Source organism: Tamandua tetradactyla, chromosome 21 (genome assembly GCF_023851605.1).
Source record: "Tamandua tetradactyla isolate mTamTet1 chromosome 21, mTamTet1.pri, whole genome shotgun sequence".
In the NCBI taxonomy this organism is placed as follows: Eukaryota; Metazoa; Chordata; class Mammalia; order Pilosa; family Myrmecophagidae; genus Tamandua; species Tamandua tetradactyla.
Genome location: NC_135347.1, coordinates 17710510 through 17732038, shown reverse-complemented (window position 1 = coordinate 17732038; position 21529 = coordinate 17710510). Strand labels below are relative to the sequence as shown.

The window sequence follows — 21529 nt, the reverse complement described above, 5'->3', positions numbered from 1 at the left end:
TTCACTTTTTATAATGTGGCAACTCGAATACGTAAAGTTACATTTGCGGCTCGCATTATTTTCCCATTGGACAGCACTGATTTATCACAGTACCCTCATTTGCTTCCTTCCTAGCACTTATCACCGTCGGAAATGAAGGTTTTCGTGTTTACCTGTAAAATGGTTTTCTCTCCCAACTACAACGTAAGACAGGAACCTTGAGTGTCTCCTTCACATCTGATTCCTAGGGATCTAGCATAGAGCCTGAAGCTAGAAACTGCTCCATAAGTAGTTTTTGCACGAATGACTCAAACTCCTTCCTCAGCTGAAGTCTGTAGGTCTGCTGCCCGCCAAACCGCCGTGTCCGAAACCTTTCGGATCACGCACGCTGCTCAGCACTGGACATATGCTCTCGGGGGGAAGGGTTTATGGACATCCACACTCGATTAAAAAAAATTCTTCTCCACCGAAAGAAACCAAGCAAAGAAGATTCAAGCAGCGAAGCCTGCCTCCTCAGTCCTTTTCTCGCTCCTCAGTGGTCACCTCCTCCCACCACACGGCGGCGTCCTGACCAATGGTACAGTCCGTTCTCCCCGCGCCTCTCGACAGTGGATCCTTCCAGTTGTAGAAAAGCATTGTGGGAGGGCCGCGGGTCCTTTCGCATCGCCGCGTCCGGGAGGGAATGTTCTGTGTAGCTGCTTGCAGAATGCTGGCGGGCAGGCGGTGTACGGCCGCGTGGCCGAAGACGGGTGCACCGGGCCGGGACGCGCTCGCTTCTTGAAATTGGTAAGGCGCTGGCGGCCGGGCCAGGCCCAGGGATCCCGGCACCCGATGGCGAGAAGGGCAGCGGCCTGACTCCGCACGATCTTCGCGTGACTTCTGCAGGGCCCGAGGCGGCCTCCGGTCTGCGTTCCCTTCCCAGGCAGATAGAGGGATTCGTTTAACAATTTAAGTTTATCCATGATCCTGTGTGTTAAGAAATTTTTAGTGTAAGAAGCGGGTTTTTTTTTTTCGTAAGCGAGAATGGCCTCACCGCCTACCCTCATTTATTATGCCTGCGCCACCTTAGTGTAAAGTCAGTTAATGTAAGTATAAAGAGGTTGTATTTAAGGTTTAGAACATTTATAACTTTCTACCACAGGTGCGGAACATGGCGGAAATTGAATGAGTGTCACCACCTTTGCGGGTGAGTTTTCTATTTGATTCAAAAAGTAAAAAACAGTAGCTTCCTGGTTTTAAAGTTTAGACCTTTACCATTGTGTCGATAACACTTTGCCTTTCGGCTTTTATTATCCAGTCGGATTTCGAATCATGAGAAAATCTGGAGCCCGGGTTAAATGATTGCTACCTTTCAAGCTCTAATCAGAATTATTCCTCTCAACCGGTAGGTTTAGAATCAGTGACTTTGTGCCATAGATAAGGCGGTCCTTTTGCACTCTTCATGCAGGCCTTTGTGTTGCCCATTCACTTTTGGCAACTAGTGAATGTGGTGTCAAAAAAGGCGTAAATTAAATTCTCTGTGGCCTTTGCCTGCCCTTGAATTTGATGTGTTTGGTGTAGGAGCTACAGAGGTAACAGTTCTTACATTTATTTGCACATAGCACTCTTTAGTCTGCTAAATTTAGCATTGTTTTTCTCTTAACCAATTGTAACTTTATTTTTAGGATGAGGATGGGTGTTTGAAGCATACGGTATAGTTAGCCTAATGCCTTTCCGGAGCCCATGTGACTCAAGGTATTGTAACTTACTGTATTGTTGGTATTTTTTGAAATTGCTCTGTCAAAGCATAAATCACTTTCTAGATCACATAATCATTTTCTAGATAGCATAACTGAGAAGTTAAGATTTGAGGGGATGATTGTGATTACCAAATCATTATGTATTTTAATTTCTGGTATATTAGGGAATCAGAAATCCATCTGCCTTGATCTCTGATGACTGTAGAGCCTTTAACTTGTCCCCTTGTGACTGGTCCTCATTTAGAGTTTTAGGATCACTAAGGACTGCCCTATTTATTCACTAACCAACCCAATTTCAAAGCTATGTGGATAGAGGATGCTGGTCTAATTGCCTGATATGTGCAGTAGTTTAAACTTTAACCTCTACCTTATACTGAAAAATGCCCATAATGCCACTATTTTCTAACATTCTGTAACTAAGCATGTGATCATTCTTTGCCTGCTCAATAATTAGGTCATCTTTAACCCTGTTATCTTGGGCCATTGTGTTCATCATCCTAAAACCTCCCCATTTGTTGATACTATAAAACTATCAGAATTACTGCATTTAGGGAAATATTTTTAAGCCAATAGGCCATCTGCTCTGCTTGGTGTCTAGTAATAAACCTTTTTTAAAACCCTGGTGTCTAAGGAATTGGTCATTTGAGCGCATTGGGTAGAGAATGCACTGCTTTTGATTGATATCGATAGTGGTGCCTCAGTGGGTTAAGTATTAATGGTTCATTAATATTAATAGTACTGCACCTGTAGTTTTCAAGGTGAAATTAAGCAAATGAAATAAAGGTAAAATTTGGCTTCGCTGACTGTTCAGAGTAACCAAGAGAAATATACACTGTACTGGGGGTTCTAGATCTCTTTTTAAGATGTGTGGGTCTCTATTTTTTTTTCTTAGAGAGCCTCCGGTGAGGATTTTGAAAATTTAATCTGCAAAGAAGTTGCCTGGATCATCTGAAATTCTCAGGAGGCCGAGAAATACTGATAGGATTACCTTTGGATAGTCATAGATGTTTAAAACAAAGAGGATATGAATAAATATTTTGTTTGATGTACTCTAGAAGGTTTGTGTCCTAAGTGATGAACTGCCAGAAAAGAAGTCTGTTGAAACTGCAAAAGGAACGTTTCCCTCTCCAGAGTAACTTGAACATTCCACAAGGGAAAATACTTCAAAAGTATATTGTCAAATATATTGTGTATTTTTCTTGACTATTATGCCAGGATATTAGCTAGTTTTTAGGTTTAGACATGCTTTACACTGTCACATAATTTTTAAAAAATTGCAGACTTTAAACTGGGCATACCCTCTGCCTTTTTATTTAATTGCAGGAAATAACAAATAATATGTTCAGCCATTCATAAAATTTATTGAAAGCACTGTTCTAGACCAGGTGCTGGGAATACAATGTAAGCAAAACACAGTACTTCCCTCTGGAAGCTTACAGGTGAATGGAAGAAATGTCAACCACATGTCACTACCTTGAGACACATGCTATAAAAATTTGACCAAGTCATGGAAACCAGAGGTGAGACAGGGGCAACTTTTTTTTTTTACCAGGCAGATTTGGGGACAAGGCATAAGCAAAGGACTTGCACTTGGAAGTTACGACCATACATACAGATCTTCTCAGTTGAAGCTACTTTCCCTCACACAATAGTTATAGATAATTGAGTATGCTGAGGCTTGAAGGAAGGTGAAATGAGTGTGAAGAAGAGGTAGGTCGAGACCAGAACACTTAAGGCTTAGGCTTTGCCTATGGGAGGAAGAGCTTTAAGGGAAAATCACTGCTGTGATATGAAAGAATTGGAAGATGGACAGGGGTGCTGATAGGCCCATTATTAGGGGGCCCAGGAGAACTAGCTTGGACTGATTGTGAATAGACTCGTAAACGTCTGGTTTACACAGCCACAAGCTTAGTGGTTAAATCCAGCTGAGGAAGGGTATTGAATTTAAATCAAGGCTGGAAATCACTCCTAGGAGAGAAGAGGGCCTAGGTGTGGGGTTTGAGGAACTCAATGGTAAGGTAGCAAAATGGGAAGTGTTAAAATGAAACAAGAGAAGAGAATTGGAAGAAGACATAAATATTGTCCTTGAGATTTAGTGACATGGTGACTAGCAAGAGCTGTGTTAGTGGGACACAGGGAGGAATTCATATTAGAAATGGATTAAGAGATTAATTTAGGGATGACTAAACAGCTGAGAATGGTAGTGGGCAAGGGATTTGAAATAGTGAATGTGGATTTAGTTTTTATTAGGTGGTAATCTTAAACCAAGTGGCAAGGAACTAGCTGAAAGGAAGGGGTTGAGAGCAGAGATAAGGGTCCTGAAAAAGGATGGAGAGTAACAGGAAGATAAAAGATGTTCTACCAGAGTATTTCTATTTGCTCTGGAAAGCAGGTGGGCAAGGTTATGCACAGAGAAAAGGTCTGAGATGGTCATTAGGGAGAGCCTGGCCAGTTAGATGACTGGAGTTAGGGGGTCTATTTGAGGCTGAGGATCATGAAACTTAAAATGCAGGGTCAGTGAAATCTACACTTAAATATTTTTTCCTGAAAACATAAGACAGATGCAAGACACTGAAAAGCAACAAAGTCTTTGCATCATTTGTAAGTAACCCGTGGAACTTAATGCCACAAAATATTTTATAAAGAATTTAATATGAATAAAAATATCCAGTCTGAAAGTGATGCCTCAGTTTTTAACACCTGGGCAAGGCTTGAAATACACCTGACGTTGGGAAGACCTTTCTTCCAACTGGTACTGCACAGCTTGCCAGCTGCAGTTCAGGGTCCCAAAACTTTCAGTGGTCTTGCTTGTGATGGAAACAGCACTGGAGTTGAATCATCCTGTTCGTATGGAAATGTGACATCAAGTGAATGAATTTTTACAGGACTATTGACCTTCCAGTTACCAAAATAAAAAGTCCCTTCAGCACAAGTATATTGTAGTTTTGAACCTTTAAACAAAAGGCAGTTTTCTTGTGCTGAGGGACACTTTTGCAGATCCAGGATATTTGAAGTTATATAATTCACAGTTTCAAAGTGGTACATATGTCCTTCCTTCCCACCCCAAGCCCTTCACGGGGATCAAGTCTCTATCTTGAGGCGAGAAGCTTGGACAGTTTTTATTGTTTTTGCTGAGTGTTTTCCAGCCAGACTGGTTGTAGAGGTCTGAGATTTTTCTTCGATCAGGCTATCTTTAGACCCATTTCTTCTCTAAAAGAAAAGATATTTGAAAAACATCACAAGTAAGATTCAGAAGATGGAAACTGACAATTACTTTTCAACAAGTTATAAAACAATTGTTCAAACTGAGTACCCAAAGTTTTTTGATCAATATTCCCTTTTTGATAAAAATGTGAAGCAGGATGAAGAGAAGGACAGCACATGGTAGGCAGTCCAGATTCTTAGGTGGTCCATGAATTTCCTGAATTTATATATAAAACTGTATGTGTTTACATGCATTTTTATAGCCAAAAAAACAGTAATAATTGGATATTCAAGGGGATGCATGATTGAAAACCACATCACTATAAACAATAGGCTAACACTGATCATGAATACTTTGTTTTTAGAGTGATTGTTTAACCAGTTAAATATCCATTCAGCTATCTTCTATGTCCCACATATCTTTCCATCTCAAAAACTATACCATGAGGGATAGTATCAATGTCAGACACCTTGCTAAAATGTTTTACAATTAACACTCCCAATATATACATCTAACTCGACTAAGTTATAGATGTTAAAGCAGTTAACTGCTCTGTTAGGTCTCTGAATTTCACTTTTAGCCAGGCCTTTTTTAAAAAAAAAAAACATTTCCTGAACAAAAGTAATTCTCTGATGGAGAAGACAGGGAAAAAACAGGACTTGAATAATACTTCTGTCTGCCATCAGTTAACAATAGGACATCTGCCCCTAGTAGGCTATCACTTTTTGTTTTTCTGGCTCAAAAAAAATCTAAAAGTATATATTTTTTAATTAGTGAAGCTATTGTTTCTTTATTCTGGCTCCAAATAATCTCAAAATCTTTGTTATCCTTGGCTTTTCTCCAAGCCTCAGATCATTCAAACCTTGCACTAACTTGCTCTTATTCCTAACTTAACTTTCTAGGTTGTGCCTTGTTTATCCCTCACTTCTCTTTCCTTCCATGTTTTATACTTGTTCTTTGAAAATACAGATTCTCAGGATAAAATTAAATATTTTATCACTCTACCTCCTAAAAGGAAGTTTAAGAGAAGTGTTTCTCAAAATTGTCATCAGTACAAACCTGTATTCTTACTAACCTGATGAACAGTAGAGCCACCAGAACCCTGAGCATCTGAGGACCGGGTCACTGGAAGTGGAGGTACAAGATCTGTCTTTGAACTGCAGAGGGTGAGTTTTAGAATTAATGATTGAGACAGTACCTAGAATCAGAACTTGAGTTGGAAGAGCGCCACAGGATAGAAAGCATGGTTTATACTTGTATTCCTCAAATTACTACACAAAGGGATTAAATTTTTGAATTAATCTAGTTTGAGTACCCAAATCAACTTGATTACACCGGTTAAGTGATTTACTCAAAATCACAGCTAATAAATGGAACCAAGAATAAAACACAGGTATAAAGTTTATGTGCTTTTCTCGGTGATAGCTAAATAGCTTTTTTATTTCTTCTAAGATCTAGAGAGACATGGCCCTTTTTTTTTTTTTTTTTTTTTTTTAATAAATGTTATGGAGCTATATACAGCCAGGCTGTATATTTTACAAACAAAACAAAGCATGGCCAATCCTCTTTCTATCAGGTCAACCTGCCTTCCAGTTTATTTAATGTTTATCAGTTTTTTAAGCCTTAACTCAGAGTTTGCTGGTTAACATCCCTTCCAACAGTACTAAGTATAGGAATTTATATATGATTGCAATATTTTTACAAATAGATGCATAATTATTTCATTAACATTCATTTAAAAAGTAATAAGGCAAAGAAACACTAATATATGGTATTTGTTATAGTAAAAGAAACTACAAAATGCCATCAGATCGAAGAGAAACTTCTGCAAACCTACTTCTCTCAAAACTAGCTGCATTATTTGTGATAGAACTGCTTGTGCATTTTTCTTTTAAAAGCTTCAGTACATAGCTTGAAAGTGCCATGATTCAACCCAAGTATCGTCTAGATTCATACTATCCACTATGGTAGCTGCTAGCCACACGTGGCTATTTAAATTTCACATTAATAAAGTAAAGAATTTCATTTTCAGGCACATTAGCCACATTTCAAATATGAAATAACCTCGAATATAGAACATTCCCATCACTGCAGAAAGTTCTGTTGATCTCTTGTCTGCCAAGAGGGGAGGATGAGGGTGATGAGGTGCCCACTTACTTCACTTCTGAGAGAACTGATCGTTCTCCATCTGAACACTGGGACCGGCGATACTGGCGGTAACTTCGTGGGGAATGAGAATGCCTGATGCGTACTGGGTCACCTTGAGTCCTGAACAACCAACCAAGAAATTGGAAGCAAACACAATCAGAAATCAGAAGATAATCTGGCGCTCTCCCTTAAAAGAAAAATTCTTCCTTAATATTGAAACCTCAAAGGAGTAATTGGCTTTTAGAGTTTTAAAAAGGATTTGACTCTTCTCCAGGCTTTGAAAGCCTTAAATGACTTAAATTTCCTAAGCTGATAAGGAAAATTACTCCCTTAAGCATATATGAAAATGAAACTCTTTACAGTATATGTGTGTATGTGTGTGTATATATATTTTTAACAAATGTTTTGATGAAATTATTCCCTATAAGTTAAATTCTCTCCAGTGGTGTGGAAGGGAAAAAAATCTACAATACAGTAAAATGAGTTCTTATCAGAAAAAGGTGATCATTGTCATAGCTACTAACTAGCATGCCATTACAAACTTAATCTTTAACCTGAAGATGAGGGGACAAAGGGAAGTTGTGTACTAATCTACAGTGTGGGGTGTGAAGGAGGCATGGGTGGCAGAAGGGAAATAAAACAGTGAAGTAGGCAAGTTAGAATTCCATTTTTCTCTTACCATGTGTAGCAGGGTGAAAAACAGTAAATAGGTTGTCTTACAATGCATCCCTAACTACACTGGTGACGAGGGAATCCTGATATGTTTTCATGAAGCATGGCTTATATGGCAGTGTTGTGACCAACACAATTCTCTTCATGTCAAAATAATTTTGTTACCAAGCACGTATTAATTTTCAAAAGCCCCCTTGTACCTACCACATAAAAATAGGTGGTTAACAGGAGATTACAGTTATTGTAGAGCAGAATAATTAGTATTAAACTCTTTTCTTTCTCTTTCCCTGCAGTCATTTTTTATTATAATTAAAATGTAAAGACAAAGTGAAGCACTGTAGGGAACACCACTGTCGAGTAAAAATGGATTACTCACTTATGAGTATTATTAAAACCCTTGTGAAAATATTTTTAAAGACATACTCTATTTTAGTATAGGGAATCTCTTTTAATTGTTCTTCTGACAATCCAGATGGATCCACAAGCTCCTTCCTAGAAGAGATAGGCAAGAAAATAAAAGTTGCAATGCTGGTATAAATACTAAAACCTTCCATGATTGTCAGGTGAGTCTAATCTTGTGTTGAAAATGGCGTTAGTAAAATTAAGATAAATATAAGCAGGAAACAAAGGCTTAAAAACTAGAATGTTCAAGGAAAAAATGGGAGGAAAACCTTTTCTTTTCTGTAGCTCTTTTTGCCTTCCCTAATTTTTCTACATCCAGACTCTTCTGCCATTCCCAATTTCCCTACCAAAAATCTGCTTTTCTTCCCTTTGATGAATGTCTTTTTCCTTCTCAATTTGTTTTCCTCAGTGTTTGTTTGTGAAATATTGCCTGCCATGGGTCCACTTACAGGCAAGGCTAAATGACCTTCCAGGAGATGTTAAGGCTGCCTCTAGAGCCTGCCTTCAGGCAACTCTACTACCGTGAGCAGCATGCACTATATAATGACAACGAGGAATATTTGACAGGCCCCAGCTGAGGCTGCCTCTCAGTGTCAATGGCCATTCTTATAAATGCCTTAAAACTACATGGTTTTTTAAAACAAAAAAGTACTCACTGAATATGCTTCCATAACTCTTCTTTTGCTTGGATATCGGGGCTTCTCCTATAAAAGAAAACAACACTCATCTTTGCAAACATGCTCTTTCATCTATCAGTATAATAGCTAGCTTTAACAGAGCTACAACATTAATAGTTTTCAGACTGCGAAGCTCTTATTTATAGCTGAGACCAATAAAGGAAAGATTAGACATGGAGAGCTGATGTGTGATGATCAGTATAAAGATACCAGATAATTTATGTGCTAGCACCTCTGAAAGAAAATCTTTTAAAAACCAGGCATAATATATGGGCTTCATTTATTGAAAGCTTAGAGCTGCAGGGGCATATTCTCACACAACCCAGTGACAACTGTACAATGAAGAATGATACAGGGGCTTCTATTCCTGGTCCTTTTAGCTATCTCTAAGTAAAAGGCAAAACAAAAATACTTATTCTGACTATGTTTATATGAAAGAGTCTCAACATGTTCTGTGATTACCTTGTAGAAAGCAGCAACCGCAGGAGAAAAGGGACTAGTTAGTCCAAATGGTAGACTTTCAATTACCCAGCTTTCATGTTGCATCCAATTTTGTGTTTCTGCACTAAAGCTCAGACTCACAAATTCAAGAGCCTCTCTGTGGCCTCTGCTCAAGTTGCCACCTTCTGTTTTACCTTTTCCAACTCTAACTATGGATCCCACAAATCTCCTCCTCCCAAAACTGCTTGTTTAACTCCCTAGGATGAGGAATCCAAAGTCAGTATTCACATATTCTCATTCTCCATAGTTAATACATAGCAAAGAATACTAATAGCACTGCAATTGTTGCTGCAGAATGATATTTTCCCTAGTGAGAAAATGGTAAGTTTTCATCAGTTCTTTCAAGTGAACCAAGGTCTAATAATAGGCTAGCCACTCAAGATGGACCCAAACAGTAGCAATTAAAAGGCCTGGAGCTAAGCAAAACACTGATACACTCTGTCCTGTGGAATTTTACATTGTAAGTTGTATCAGCATTTTCAGGCTCAAGATCACTTTCAACATATGATATCTTTGCTTTCATTAATTTTCTGTTAACAACACATAACTAAGGCATTCTGGCTGGACTTTCTGAGCTCACAGAATATGATAAGCAACCTTCTTGCAATTGAATTGGCTATGTAGTTTTTTCTTCTTGGAAAAAAGATCCAGTCTGAAGACCTTTGTAACAACTCAAAATGAGTCAAAACATGGAGCACAATGGGGGTCAGGATGAATCCTTGGTTTCTGATGACTAAAATCCAATACTGTTAAAAGTAGATTTTGTTTCCTGTACTAATACAATTTTATCTTTAAAAAATCTCAAGAAGGGCTCCTTTGGAAGGATTTCCTTTGGAATGGTCCTTGGAAATATGTTAACCTGTTAATTAATTCTCTGACACTGTCAGAGAAGGTGTTAATGTTAAAAACTACTAAGCTATTACTCCATTCTCAGAGGCAGATGGTTCAGTTGTAACTTTATCCCTCAACTATCTGGTTCCCACAGAAAGTCACCCAATAGTCTAAAGTGTTACAATATATCCAGATTAGGAAGTTATTCTACTGATAGTCATTCTTATTTCAGGAAGATACAACAGTGAAGGGGTTGGCTGGCCTTCACTTATAAAGAGTTTCTCAGCCTCAGCACTACTGACATTCTGGGCCAGAAAAATCTTTGTGCTGGGGTCTGTCCTGTGCATTGTAAAATGATCAGCAGCAGCACCCTAGCCTCTACCAACCTGATGCAGGTAGCACCTCCCCAGCTGAAACAACTAAAAATGTCTCCAGACAGTGCCAAATATCCCCTGGGAGGCAAAATTTCCCCCAGTTGAAAACCACCAGTCTAGGTTATAACCTTGAAAGTGGCCAAGGCTGGATGAAGAAACTGAGAGGCCAATTTATTGTGATGATCCATTATGTAGATATTGAAATAACATTGGAAAGAGTGACAATGAGGCAAGAACTAAATCGTATGAGGGTGCAGTTAATGACAGCTATAAGGAGGAGTAGTGAATGGTATAATCTGATGACATGAGATTCAAAACTAATCTGCTTTTGTGGAGAAGAGAGGGGGAACGAGAAAAAGCAATGAGAGGCCCGCTCCACCCTTATCATACCAGGCCTACTGCAGTTGTTGAGAAAATGAATATGAACAGTATATATAATAACTTACAACAGTGAATATTTCTGGGTGATAACTGAATATTTCTGAGTTTCAAATTGCAGGTGTCTTTATTTTCTTGTTTATACTTTTCTATTTTTGCTGATGTTTTTTGGTGGCGGTGGAGCGGGGGTCAGAGGTTTGTTATCAGCCATAATCAGGGAAAGGAGTTTCAATGCCTTGTTTACAAGACCATTTGTACATTAAAGTTCATTAGACCTTTAATGTCTGTTCCTGATCATGAAATGACCTGCTCTTATATGGAGGGGAATCTCGGGCCCTGGATTCACACAGTCCACCCCCGCACAGCCAGACTGTGTTGATGGTAGGACAGACACTGCATTCATATGCCACACCAACAGCATATAAGAGGCAACAGAACACCAGGACTTCTCCACACAGAGATAATAACCCTACAGAGAGGCTGCCATGGCCAAGAAAGGGAATGAAACCATTTTAAACAGAGGGTCTAAGACTATTTTCCAGATTGTCTTATGTATTGAATTCTGCCAGGCCAGCAGGGTATTCCACGCAGTCCAGTTCACAGGGTCACAGTCCAAGGAAGGTCACTAGTGCCTGAGGACGGCAAGTCTGTGCAAACCCAACATTGGGCTCGATTGTGGAGATGAGCTACCGCTTAGGCCCACTGCAGGAAGGTGCTGCTAGGGTGCAACAGGAGATCTTCCACAGTGGTGGCCAGCCATAGAAAATGAAGGTCAGCACTCTACTGCTGACTTGTTTTTTCACCCAAGAGAATATCTTACCTTTTTCATCAGAAAAAAATATAATGGCATTTTTATGTCTCAACAAACTACTATTATTGCAACTCCATAGGAAATACCTTTCATTCCCATCTCTGAAGAATCAGCAGAAATGCTATCTTAACCTGAATGAGAACATCAGTCCTTCCAGTCATAAATACTGGTCTTAAAAGATTCAGAATTCAGTCTTCATCTTTAAATTTTAGTACCAGAATAGTCATATTTCTAACTAAGTTCAACATGGCCATCAGTTTGAAACCGCCTTAATGCAGGGAAGAGTTCCAAAGCTAAAATATCAAATGCAAATTTCCTCTGATTATTAGACCACCTGTGATTTTACAAATGTAAACAAACACAAGCTACATGCTAATAAGGAACGTATTTTATACCTACATCTGCACACATTTAATAATTTAGAATGCATTCATGATGAGCAGCACATCTTTTTGTGAATTTAGAAAGCTGTGGGATTTTAACAGCTATTTTGCTTAATTAAAAGGCCTTTAATTATGCAAATGTTTTACTTGAATTCTTAAGATTTAAGATTCTTTAAGGTGTTTTATTAGAATCCTGAATTGTTCATAGGTCCAACATGAATAAAGAATAAACACGGGGGTACAAGGGTAGTTCGGTGGTATAACTGTTGCCTGCCATGTGAGACCCGGGTTCAATTCCTGGCCCGGGTACTCCCCCACTCAAAAAAAATTCAACAAATGATGCTGCAATAATAGGATACTCACACAGAAAAAGAATGAAATGTGACGCCCACCATACAGCATACGAAAAATAATAAAAATAAACATGGGGTCAAATATTAACCCAAATTTTTCAGAAGTATACCTCATCCACACCTTATACCCCACATATTAAATTAAAAGCCATTTTTTAGAGGGTGGGCAACAATGCCCTCTGAAAGTGGCAGAGTTCTTGCCTGCCATGCTGGAGATCTGGGTTTGATACCTGATGCCTGCTCATGTAAAAAAAAAAAATCCACTTTTCAAAGAAATTAGTTTGATGAAACATCATTTAGAAATAATTTTCCCCTCCTCCAAAATCCTAGAATAAGAAAGCTTTATAAATCTCCAAAGGGTTTTTAAACCCTATCATTACAAATGGTCTTCTTATACATTCCCCAAAGTCTGAAATTATAGCATCTAAAAAATATAATGCTATGATATATGCACTATATTATACTATAATTCATTTCCTAAATGCATTTACTAAAAACAACAAAAATATGGTAGCATTTGAATTTGATTATCTTTTTTGATCTTTATACTGATCAGTGCTCTGAAAGGAAATGTAGAGTGGAAAATATGTAAGAAAACTAAATTTACAAAACATCTTCATTTAAAAAATTCAAAGCACTTAACAATATCTCAGTAATTCTTTGTCATATTCCTGAGAGGTAAGAATATGTATAATTAGGAGATGAAAAGGGAGTCTTACCTTCCCCTCCATTCTCTCTTCACCCATCCCCCCAAATATTGAAGCACTCAGAAGCTGCTGAGCCTCAACAACCTAATAGCTGAAAATAGCTTAGGAGTCACTTCCAGAGCTTCATGTTAAATTTTTATCTAATGCACCGGACTTCTGTTTTAAGTGGGAACATCACACCACCTTGACAACCTCATCTTCCACATTATTTTTCAATAAAAATAAGACACATATGACCAGCAGAGGGAGCTTGAGCCTTTTCTGTTCAGGCAAGTTGAAACCACTAAAACTGTCGCTCTAATTTCAAAGCCTTTTCCTGATATCCCAATGACACCTATGCAGAAAAGCAGTTTCTCTGAAGCTTTTATTTTCTAATGATGGTAAACTTTAATGCCAAACCAATGTAGCTGAAAGATGCACTAGACAGAAATGTACTACTTAATGTTTTGCTAGATGAAATCCATCTTAGTAGAGAGGGGTTTTGGATTTATAGTACTATATGTCTCCAATATTTATTAAACACACCAATGAATATAATTTTCTAGCTCTTCACTGGGGATAGAAAGAAAAACATTCTGACCCACTGATAGATACTATGATGTGGTCAATTCATAGAATTGCAGTAGGAATTCAAGAGTAAATGAGATATAAGTGGTTTACTGTATACCTAAAATGTGAAACAGAAATATGTATCTGAAAAATAAATTTTTAATTACTTTCCTATAGCCAAGCACCCACTTTTAAAGAAACCATAGTGGTTCCTAAATTCTCATAGAACCAAATTCTAACTTTTAGGGATTTTGTGAATTCATCCCATTATACGCTTCATATCCTCATGTCATCTCAAGAGAAAAAAAAATATCCTGTAGTGCTTCTAGAGATAAACTAATCAATACTGGCAGAATTTACTAATAACCGTAACTGCCATCGTAAGTATTTATTGTGTCATGGACACTTGGACATATGTGATCCCACTTAATGTTCAGCAAAATCATATAAGGATGTATTATCTGTGTTGTACAGATGAGGAACTAGAAGCTCATGGGGATTAGATAATAAGCTAAAATTGGTAGTCCCACAATGAAAGCAGAAGCCTGATCACTGCACCTGACAGGTATTTCCAGAATTGAGAATAAAATTCAGATTTATTGGTCTCATAGATCAAATAAAATTCAGAGCCCAGTTTGTTTTATGTATACTAATCCATCATCTTGCAGGAATATAACATCTTTATCCATTGCCTTACTGATATTTCTATTTGATTCCCTGCTTGATATCTTGAAACTAATAAGTCCAAAATAAAATCTTTGCCCCCCCCCCCCCGTGTCCCCACCCATCCCTTCCAGTCTCAGAAAAACTACATGCCATACACCCAGTTGCTAAGGCCAAATCCCAAAAATCATCCATGACTCCTCTCACACTACAAATCTGTCAGCTATACTTCCACCACGGGTACTCATCTACTTTTCCTCATTTATACCACCCCCACCCTCTTCCAAACCAAAGCCTGCATCTCTTACCTGTACTACTGCAAATGTTTTCTAATTGTTTTCTGCTTCCATTCTCACTCCATCTCATATTGATTTTTCACTCAGTAGCCAGAGCCAATTGTGAACTAACTCCTCTTCTCATACATGTAATTTTTCTATCTTAACTGCACTTTGACCATATTAGTTATATCATTAATCAAGTTCAGTTCAAAGTCATCCCAAACATTTAAGTACCTTTCATGGTTTGGCTTATAGATTGATTGTGTCCCCCAAAGAGATGTGTTCAAATCCCAGTCTCATCCCATGAATGTGATCCTATTGGAAATAAGAGCTTTAAAGCTGTTATTAGTTAAGATGAGGCCAAACTGGATTAGGCTGGTTCCTAAGCCAATACGGATGGTGTCTTTTTTATAAAGACAGAAATTTTGAACACAGTGGGAGACAAGCAGATTAAAGATAGCCATGTGACAGAAGCAGAGACTGGGTTATGTCATGTATTGCCAACACACCACTGCCAGAATCCTACAGACTTCAAGAAGCATGGCCCTGCCAACATGGTGATTTGAACTTCCAGCCTCCCGAGCTGTGAGACAAAACATTTCTGTTGTTTTAAGTCGCCCAGTTTGTGGTATTTTGCTACAGCATTCAGAGAAAACCAAGACAGTTTACCTAAAATATTTTTAAATGTTAAAGTAATATGTGCTTGTAAAAAAGATTTCAAAAATGTGAAAGCTTTTACCCAACCCAACCTCAACAATCATAACTCTTCCCTACCCTGCCCTCATGAAACACTTTATGGGAAAATTCCAAAAAGATATGTACCAAACTCCTAATGGTGTTACCACATAACACTGTGCTGTTCTGTGACAATCTTCTGTCTCATCTGATTTTTTAAATCAAGTGTGAGTGATTAAAAGGAAAGTTTCAAGATGATTTTCTATTTAAAGCACCATTAGATTTCTTCCTGATTTCAGATGATCTCACAGAATGAATACCCTATTTAAATATATTGCTCTACCTCAAAAGTATCCTGAACTTGTGCTTCTGACCAGTTACAGGAAGTAACTGATATCAGATAACCTTCTCATCCTGAACAATTATAAAATGAAACAAAACATACAATGTAACTGCTTTCAGACATGGACAACAGGCAACATACATCTGTGATGCTTGAAAGATGGAAAATATAAGGTGAGTCAACCAAGCCAGTTTTCTGCCTGAGGGCTTGTTTCCCAGCATGGTGCAATATGATTAAGGAGCAACACAGTCTCACAGAGCTGAGGAAGCAGAGATCAGAACATGAGGCCATTGAGGAGGCTGAAATTTACAGGGCAGGATAACAGACAAAGGGGAGCAGCTCTAGGGGGCTCTAGAAGTCTGCTTGGAGGACTTCCTTAAGCTATCAGCTGATGTGTTCCAGTAGCCTTGACTCTTGAAGACGACTATAAAATGATTTAACTTTCACAGTGTGACTGTATGATTGTGAAAATCTTGTGTCTAAAAAACAAACAAACAAACAAAGCAAAACAAAAAACGCTTGCGTCTGATGCGCCTTTTATCCTGGGTATGGACAGATGAGTTAAAAAATATGGATAAAAAAATAATAATAGCAGAGACAGGGATAAAATAAATTGGGTAGACTGAAATACTAGTGGTCAATGAAAAGGACAGGTAAGGGGTATGGGATGTATAAGTTTTTTTCTTTTTTCTTTTTATTTATTTTTCTGGAGTGATGCAAATGTTCTAATAATGATCATGGTGATGAATACACAACTATGTGATGATATTGTGAGCCGTTGATTGGATACCATGTATAGACTGTATGTGTGTGAAGATGTGTCAATAAAAATACAAAAAAAAAAGATACTAGCTAAGTACCTTCACTGCACAAAAGCTATAGATAAGCAAGAGAAACCAGAGATTGTGAAGTGCTGGGAGACAAAGTCCTGATGCAAAGTAGGAAAGACGTGCTGAGCACCTTGGACATTCAACTTAGACTCCAGAAGGGTCACACTTTTGCAGTAAGGAACAACTAAAGTAAATAACACATCTTAGGACAATGATAAAATCAAAAAAGCCCCACCTTAACAAAGCGTAAAACCAAACATGATAAGATCAAGACAATTTGACAATAATTTAACTGCCTCCCAGGACCAAACTTAATATTCTTTAAAGGAAGACAACATAATTCAGACATCCTACAATATATCATCTAAAGCTTCCACCATGCAACATATCAGCTAACATTTCTAGCATACAAAGTAAAAAATGATTTGACATGCAGAGAAGCAAGAAAATGTAACCATAATCTAAAAAAGTAAATAGCAGTCAATAGAAATAGATCTTTAAAAAGATCCAGATGTGAGAATTAGTAGACAAGGACTTTAAAATATCTTTTATAAACATGTGTAAAAATTTTAAAGGAAAATATGGACAAACTAAGTGTGAACAGATAGGAAACTTCAGCAGAGGAATAGAAAGTATTAAACTGTATATATTGAAATTCTAGAACAGGAAAGTACAAAATCTGAAATGAAAAGTTCACTAAGTGGGCTTACAAGTAGATTAGACTCTACAGGAAAAACAGGGTTGATGGTGAGTTGAAAACAGTCAATAAAAATTAGGATTAAAAAGAAAAGAGAAAAACTATTTTTAAAAGTGAATAGAACATCAGTTGTGTGGGGAACAATACCAAGTGTTCTAGTATATATGTAACTGGATGGCCAAAAGGAGAAGAACATTTGAAAAATAATGTCCAAAAGTTTCCCAAATTTGGTGAAAAATAAATCAGACACAATCAGTATAAGTATAAAGAAAACCACCCTTACCCACATCATTTCAAACAGCTGAATACCAAAGATACAGAAGAAAAAAATAAAATAGCTATAGAAAACTGATGTATTACCTACAGTGCCTATAGGATAAAGGCTCAGGCCAGAAGACAGCAAACCATTTCTTTAAAGTGTGAAAGAAAAAAAATCTATCAACCCAGAATTTTATAGCTAGTAAAACAGATATTTTCATACAAAAATAAAGCTGAGAGAATTGGTCACCTATAGACTTACACTAGAAGAAATGCTAAAGGAAGGACATTATTCCAAATAGAAATTCAGATATGTAGGAAGGAATCAAGCACACTGGTAATGGTAAATATGTGGGTAACTATATTGTTTTCGGTTGCTGCTCTTTTGGTTAATAAAATGCTCAAATGCAATATACCAGAACTGGAATGGCTTTTAAAAATGGGAATTTAAGACTTCCGGAGAAGATGGCGGCTTAGTAAGACGCGCGGGTCTTAGTTCCTCCTCCAGAAAAGCAACTAAAGAAACAGAAACAATACGAAACAGCTCCCGGAGTCACGACAGAGACCAAAAAGACAGCGTACCCCATTCTGGAACAGCTGAACGGGCAGGGAGAATCTGCTGCGGTGAGATACCCGAGGGGTGCGCGTTTTCCCGGCCGGGGCGGCTGGCGACTGGGGTCCCCTCCACGCACGTGGCTCCCCGGTCTGACTGGGAACGTTGGATAGCGGGGCCCTCCCGTCACGCTTGGCGTTTGGGGCCAGCTGGGCAATTAGGACCGGCACTCCCCCAAGCCAGGGCGGCCGGCGACACCCCCCGCCCTCCACGCGCGGTTTCCCGGGCCGACTGCCGTGCAGACAGACGAGCGCCACGAGCGCCACCTACTGGGCAGGAAAAGAAAAACAGAGCCCAGAGATTTCACAGAAAAACCTTTCAACCAGCTGGGTCCCACACCCAGGGAAATCTGATCAAATGCCCAGACACCAGCAGAAAATAATGGATGACGCTCGGAAAATTGAAGATATGGCCCAGTCAAAGGAACAAACCAATAGTTCAAATGAGATACAGGAGCTGAGACAACTAATGCTGAATATACGAACAGAAATGGAAAAATTCTTCAAAAACCAAATCAATAAATTGAGGGAGGACATGAAGAAGACATGGGCTGAACAAAAAGAAGAAATAGAAAATCTGAAAAAACAAATCACAGAACGTATGGGAGTGAAATACAAAGAAGAAAAAATGGAAAAAACAATGGATACCTACAATGGTAGATCTAAAGAGACAGAAGCTACAATTAGTGAACTGGAGGATGGAACATCTGAATTCCAAAAAGAAACAGAAACCATAGGGAAAAGAATGGAAAAACTTGAGCAGGGGATCAGGGAACTGAATGACAATATGAAGCGCACAAATATACGTGTTGTGGGTGTCCCAGAAGGAGAAGAGAAGGGAAAAGGAGGAGAAAAACTAATGGAAGAAATTATCACTGAAAATTTCCCAACTCTTATGAAAGACCTAAATTTACAGATCCAAGAAGTGCAGCGCACCCCAAAGAGAATAGACCCAAATAGGCGTTCTCCAAGACACTTACTAGTTAGAATGTCAGAGGTCAAAGAGAAAGAGAGGATCTTGAAAGCAGCAAGAGAAAAACAATCTGTCACATACAAGGGAAACCCAATAAGACTATGTGTAGATTTCTCAGCAGAAACCATATGGAAGCTAGAAGACAGTGGGATGATATATTTAAATTACTAAAAGAGAAAAACTGCCAACCAAGACTCCTATATCCAGCAAAATTGTCCTTCAAAAATGAAGGAGAAATTAAAACATTTATAGACAAAAAGTCACTGAGAGAATTTGTGACCAAGAGACCAACTCTGCAAGAAATACTAAAGGGAGCATTAGAGTCAGATACGAAAAGACAGAAGAGAGAGGTATGGAGTAAAGTGTAGAAAGAAGGAAAATCAGATATGATATATATAATACAAAAGCCAAAATGGTAGAGGAAAATATTATCCAAACAGTAATAATACTAAAAGTTAATGGACTGAATTTCCCAATCAAAAGACATAGAATGGCAGAATGGATTACGACCCAGCAATACCACTGCTAGGTATCTACTCAAGGGACTTAAGGGCAAAGACACAGACGGACATTTGCACACCAGTGTTTATAGCAGCATTATCTACAATTGCAAAGAGATGGAAACAGCCTAAATGTTCATCAACAGACGAGTGGCTAAACAAACTGTGGCATATACCTACAATGGAATATTATGCAGCTTTAAGACAGACTAAACTTATGAAGCATGTAATAACATGGATGGACCTAGAGAACATTATGCTGAGTGAGTCTAGCCCAAAACTAAAGGACAAATACTGTAAGGTCCCACTGATGTGAACCGACATTTGAGAATCAGCTTGGAATATATCATTGGTAACAGAGACCAGCAGGAGTTAGAAACAGGGTAAGATAATCGGTAATTGGAGCTGAAGGGATACAGACTGTGCAACAGGACTAGATACAAAAACTCAAAAATGGACAGCACAATAATACCTAAGTGTAATGTAACTATGTTGGAACACTGAATGAAGCTGCACCTGAAATATGGTTTTTGTTTGTTTGTTTGTGTGTTTGTATCTTTTGTTTTTGTTTTTTTTCTTTTTCCTTTATATATATATATATATTATTAGTATTATTATTTTAATTCTCTTCTCTATATTAACATTCTATATTTTTTTCTGCTGTTTTGCTAGTTCTTTTCCTAAATCGATGCAAATGTACTAAGAAATGATGATCATACATCTATGTGATGATACTAAGAATTACTGAGTGCATTCGTAGAATGGAATGATTTCTAAATGTTGTGTTAATTTCTTTTCTTTTTTTTTGATTAATAAAAAAATTAAAAAAAAAAAATGGGAATTTAGGGGCGGGCCATGGTGGCTCAGCAGGCAAGAATGCTTGCCTGCCATGCCAGAGGACTCGGGTTCGATTCCTGGTGCCTGCCCATGTAAAAACAAAGGGAATTTAGTAAGTTACAAGTTTATAGTTCTAAGCCTATAGAACTATCCAAATTAAGGCATCTAGGGAAAGATTCATTAATTTAAGAAAGGCCAAAGGGTCAGGAACACCTCTGTCAGCTGGGTAATCATGTGGCTGGCATCTGCTGGTCCCTTGCTCTTCCTGGGCTCTGTTGCTTTCAGCCTCTGTTCCTGTGGGGATTCCTCACTTTGCTTCTCTGGGGCTGGCTTTTATCTCTTGGCTTCCCTTGGCTCTCTCCACGTTCTGGCTTGCTTCACATCTCATAGAGACGTCTGCTGGGCTCCAAGCATCTCCAAACACCCATGTGTCTGTTCTCTGCCTGTCAGCTCTGCTCGGAAATTTCTGTTGGCTCTCTCTCTGTTGTTTCTGTCATTTCTGACTCTCTTCAAAATGTTTCCTCTCTTAAAGGATCCCAGCAAACTAATCAAGACCTACCTGGAATGGATGGGGTCTCTGTGGTAATAATCGAATCAAAAGTTTCCACGCTACAGTATTGAATCAGGATTAAAAGAAATGGCTGCCTCCACAAAATTGAAATCAGGATTAAAACACGGCTTTTCTGGGGCACATAATACTTTCAAACTGGCACAGCTGCTATAAACAAATCATACTGACTGGTTTAAAACAGCACGGATTGATTATCTTACAGTTCTGCAGGTCAGAACTCTGATTCAGCTCTCACTGGGTAAAATTAACGTGTTGGCAAGGCTGAGTTCCTTTCTGGAGGCTCTAGAGGAGAAACCATTTCATTGCTTTTTTCCAGCATCTAGAGGCTGACCACGTTCCTTGCTTCATGGCCCCCATCCTCCATCCTCAAAGCCTGCAACAGCGGGTTAAGTTCATCTCAACTGCACCACTCTGACTTCCTCTTCTGCTCCTCTTGTACTTTTACGGACTCTTATAATTGCACTGGCCTACATGGATAATCCTGGATCAACTTCCTATGTGAAGGCCAGCTGATTAGCAACCTTAATTTCCTTTTGCTATATAACCTAAAAGATTCGCAATTTGTGGAGTTGAAGACATAGAC

General features: G+C 38.4%; 1 protein-coding gene, 1 long non-coding RNA gene and 1 other non-coding gene across 10 annotated transcripts in view; 2 read left to right on the top strand and 1 right to left on the bottom strand.

Annotated features, from left to right (window-relative positions):
• The first annotated feature begins 626 nt into the window (after positions 1-626).
• LOC143665504 (uncharacterized) lies at positions 627-2767 on the top strand. 4 transcript variants are annotated; one of them, XR_013167021.1, is made up of 5 exons: positions 627-765; positions 1121-1165; positions 1277-1363; positions 1644-1713; positions 2611-2767. It is a non-coding gene; the product is annotated as an uncharacterized LOC143665504 (long non-coding RNA). The 4 variants fall into 4 exon arrangements; XR_013167023.1 differs by having other exon boundaries at positions 627-882; XR_013167024.1 differs by having other exon boundaries at positions 627-901.
• On the top strand, positions 1426-1559 carry LOC143665843 (small nucleolar RNA SNORA13). The gene has a single exon (XR_013167239.1). It is a non-coding gene; the product is annotated as a small nucleolar RNA SNORA13 (small nucleolar RNA).
• Positions 2768-3063: 296 nt separating the features above from the next.
• EPB41L4A (erythrocyte membrane protein band 4.1 like 4A) overlaps positions 3064-21529 on the bottom strand; it is a 322974-nt gene continuing 304508 nt past the window's right edge. For 4 of the 5 annotated variants that reach the window (XM_077138974.1, XM_077138978.1, XM_077138975.1 and 1 more), the window contains 5 exons: positions 8802-8849; positions 8167-8235; positions 7081-7191; positions 5999-6080; positions 3064-4928 (listed from right to left, as the gene is read on the bottom strand). In XM_077138974.1, the coding sequence (XP_076995089.1) occupies positions 4800-4928; positions 5999-6080; positions 7081-7191; positions 8167-8235; positions 8802-8849 (439 nt within the window). In that variant the 3' untranslated portion in view covers positions 3064-4799. Of the gene's footprint in view, positions 4929-5998; positions 6122-7080; positions 7192-8166; positions 8236-8801; positions 8850-21529 lie in introns of those variants that run through there. The other variant, XM_077138979.1, reaches the window with a different exon arrangement.